Below are 3,151 nucleotides of genomic sequence, written 5' to 3' on the forward strand. Positions count from 1 at the left end.
TACCTTAGTGTGTTGACTGGTCCTCTATAGATGAATACTTACCCTTTGCATCTTTTGCTATTACAGACACAATTCATTTTGTGCACACACACACCACTCTACCCCAGGGACTTTGTGCTCCTTTCCTCCCACCCCATATTCACCTGGCTCACCTCCTCACCTCCTGTCTTCAGAAAGCTCATCTCGGCCACCTGGCCCTCCCAAGCTCCCTATTCTGCTCGACTTTTTTTCTTTTTTTTTTTTTTGGCTGGGTACAGTATACTTTATTGATGGTACATGACAAGGTAGGGCTCCCCAAGCCCCTCCCCTTCTTCAGGGGGTCTGGGATGGAAACGGTGGAGGTCGGGAGATTCTCAGTGTTTTGCGGGGTAAGTTGGGGCAGGGACTCCCCAGCAGCTGAGGGCCTCTCTCTTCCTCTTGCTCTCGCTGGGGCTGGTGGTCCAGGGGGCTCTTACTCCTTGGAGGCCATGTGGACCATAAGGTCCACCACCCGGTTGCTGTAGCCGAATTCATTGTCATACCAGGAAATGAGCTTGACAAAGTGGTCGTTGAGAGCAATGCCAGCCCCGGCATCGAAGGTGGAGGAGTGGGTGTCACTGTTGAAGTCGCAGGAGACAACCTGGTCCTCAGTGTACCCCAGGATGCCCTTGAGGGGGCCCTCTGACGCCTGCTTCACCACCTTCTTGATGTCGTCATATTTGGCAGCTTTCTCCAGGCGGCAGGTCAGATCCACGACAGACACGTTGGGGGTGGGGACACGGAAGGCCATGCCAGTGAGCTTCCCGTTCAGCTCAGGGATGACCTTGCCCACAGCCTTGGCAGCACCAGTGGAAGCAGGGATGATGTTCTGGGCAGCCCCTCGGCCGTCGCGCCACAGCTTCCCAGAGGGACCGTCCACGGTCTTCTGGGTGGCAGTGATGGCATGGACGGTGGTCATGAGTCCCTCCACGATGCCGAAGTTGTCATGGATGAACTTGGCCAGAGGAGCCAAGCAGTTGGTGGTGCAGGAGGCATTGCTGACAATCTTGAGGGAGTTGTCATACTTCTCGTGGTTCACACCCATCACGAACATGGGGGCGTCGGCAGAGGGAGCAGAGATGATGACCCTCTTGGCCCCGCCCTTCAAGTGGGCCCCAGCCTTCTCCATGGTGGTGAAGACCCCAGTGGACTCCACAACATACTCAGCACCAGCATCACCCCACTTGATGTTGGCGGGATCTCGCTCCTGGAAGATGGAGATGGACTTTCCATTGATGACAAGCTTCCCGTTCTCAGCCTTGACTGTACCGTGGAATTTGCCATGGGTGGAATCATACTGGAACATGTAGACCATGTAGTTGAGGTCAATGAAGGGATCATTGATGGCGACAATATCCACTTTGCCAGAGTTAAAAGCAGCCCTGGTGACCAGGCGCCCAATACGGCCAAATCCGTTCACTCCGACCTTCACCATCGTGTCTCAGGGACGCGGCTGGCACTGCACCAGAATTTGCGGCTGTCTGTCGAACGGGGAGGAGCAGAGAGCCTCGACTTTTTTTCTGTTAGCAATCATCACCTTCTAACATGTTATATCATTTAGTTTTACAATTACATTTACTATCTGCTTCCTACCACCAGATTGGAAGGGTTTTGGTTTTGGTTTCATTTTGTCCAATTTGTTTACTCATTTTGTATTCTTGGCATACAAAAGAGTATCTGATGCAGAATGAATAAGCACTCAGTAATAATTGCTAAAGGAATGAATGAATATACAAACATATTGGTAAGATAAATTCCCAGAACTGGAATTTCTGGGTCAAAATGTAAATCTTCCATTATATTTTCAAACTAATCTTTTTATATAAAATAAGGCTACTGATTATTTATTTATTTATTTATTTATTTATTTTTTAGAGAGGGAGAGAAGTGGGGAGGAGAAGCAGAGAGAAAGGGGGAGAGAGAATCTTAAGCAGGCTCCATGCCCAGCGAGGAGCCCAACACAGGGCTTGATCTCACACCATGAGATCATGACCTGAGCCAAAATCAAGAGTTGGATGCTTAACTGACTGAGCCACCCGGGCTTCCCTAAAGCTATTGATTTTTTTTTTTTAATTTTTAAGTAATCTCTACACCCAGGGTGGGGCTTGAACTCCAAGATCAAGAATTGTATGCTCCACCAACTAGCCAGGCACCCCAAGCCTATTGATTTTTGCTTACTAAATTTGTACTTAGACACCTACTGAATTCTTTCTGTGCTATAGATTTTTAGTTGAATTTCTTACACTTTCTAAGATATAATTGTATCAAATGTCTGTAAATAATATCTCCTCTTTTTAAATCACTATATCTCTGTTTTGTTTGTCCATTTGTTTATTTATATTGGTAAGTGCCTCTGGAACAATTTTAAATAAAAGTGATATACTGAATATCTTTGTTTTGTCCTGACATTAATGAAAATGCTTTTAGTATTCTAGTATTTTATCCTTACAAATTGGCTTTTTGGCTTTAAGGGTGTGTGGGTGGGTGTGTGTAATTGTATTTTAAGAACATATCCTTCCCTTCCCATTGTTCAGAAATTTTCATTTTAGGGTTCCCTGCTCGGCGGGGAGCCTGTTCTCCCTCAGCATAATGCCACCCCTGCTTGTCGCTCTTTCTCTCTCCCTCCCTGACAAATAAAATAAAAGCTTTAAACAATTTGTTTTTCATTTTAAATTAGGCATGGATTTTGACTTTTACCAAATACCTTTGCAACATTATGTAGTAATCATGCAATTTTCCTCAAATGATTTATCAATATGGTGAATAATATCAACAATATTCTTGGGGCCCCTGGGTGGCTCAGTCGTTAAGGGTCTGCCTTCAGCTCAGGTCATGATCCCGGGGTCCTGGGATCGAGTCCCACATCGGGCTCCCCGCTCAGCGGGAAGCCTGCTTCTCCCTCTCCCACGCCCCCTGCTTGTGTTCCCTCTCTCGCTGTGTCTCTTTCTGTCAAATAAATAAATAAAATCTTAAACAAAAACAAAAACAAAAAACAATATTTCTATTCTTGAACCATCCTATATTCTTGGTATGCCCAAACTCAGTTGTGGTATATATATGTTTTATGTGTTGCTAGATTTTATTTGCTAAAATTTGGCTTACAATTTTTGCTGTTATATTCATAAATGAGACT

At 45.5% G+C, this 3,151-nt stretch overlaps 1 protein-coding gene across 1 annotated transcript; it reads right to left on the bottom strand.

Moving 5' to 3' along the window:
- Positions 1–332: 332 nt before the first annotated feature.
- On the bottom strand, positions 333–1,519 carry LOC114218440 (glyceraldehyde-3-phosphate dehydrogenase). Its single transcript, XM_028115572.2, has one exon. It carries the CDS (start codon positions 1,451–1,453, stop codon positions 452–454), a length of 1,002 nt encoding a protein of 333 aa, XP_027971373.1. The 5' UTR covers positions 1,454–1,519; the 3' UTR covers positions 333–451.
- Between the last annotated feature and the right edge of the window lie 1,632 nt (positions 1,520–3,151).

Source organism: Eumetopias jubatus, unplaced genomic scaffold (assembly GCF_037043125.1).
Source record: "Eumetopias jubatus isolate StellerSeaLion01/CBP00866 unplaced genomic scaffold, mEumJub1_p1.0 scaffold_8, whole genome shotgun sequence".
In the NCBI taxonomy this organism is placed as follows: domain Eukaryota; kingdom Metazoa; phylum Chordata; class Mammalia; order Carnivora; family Otariidae; genus Eumetopias; species Eumetopias jubatus.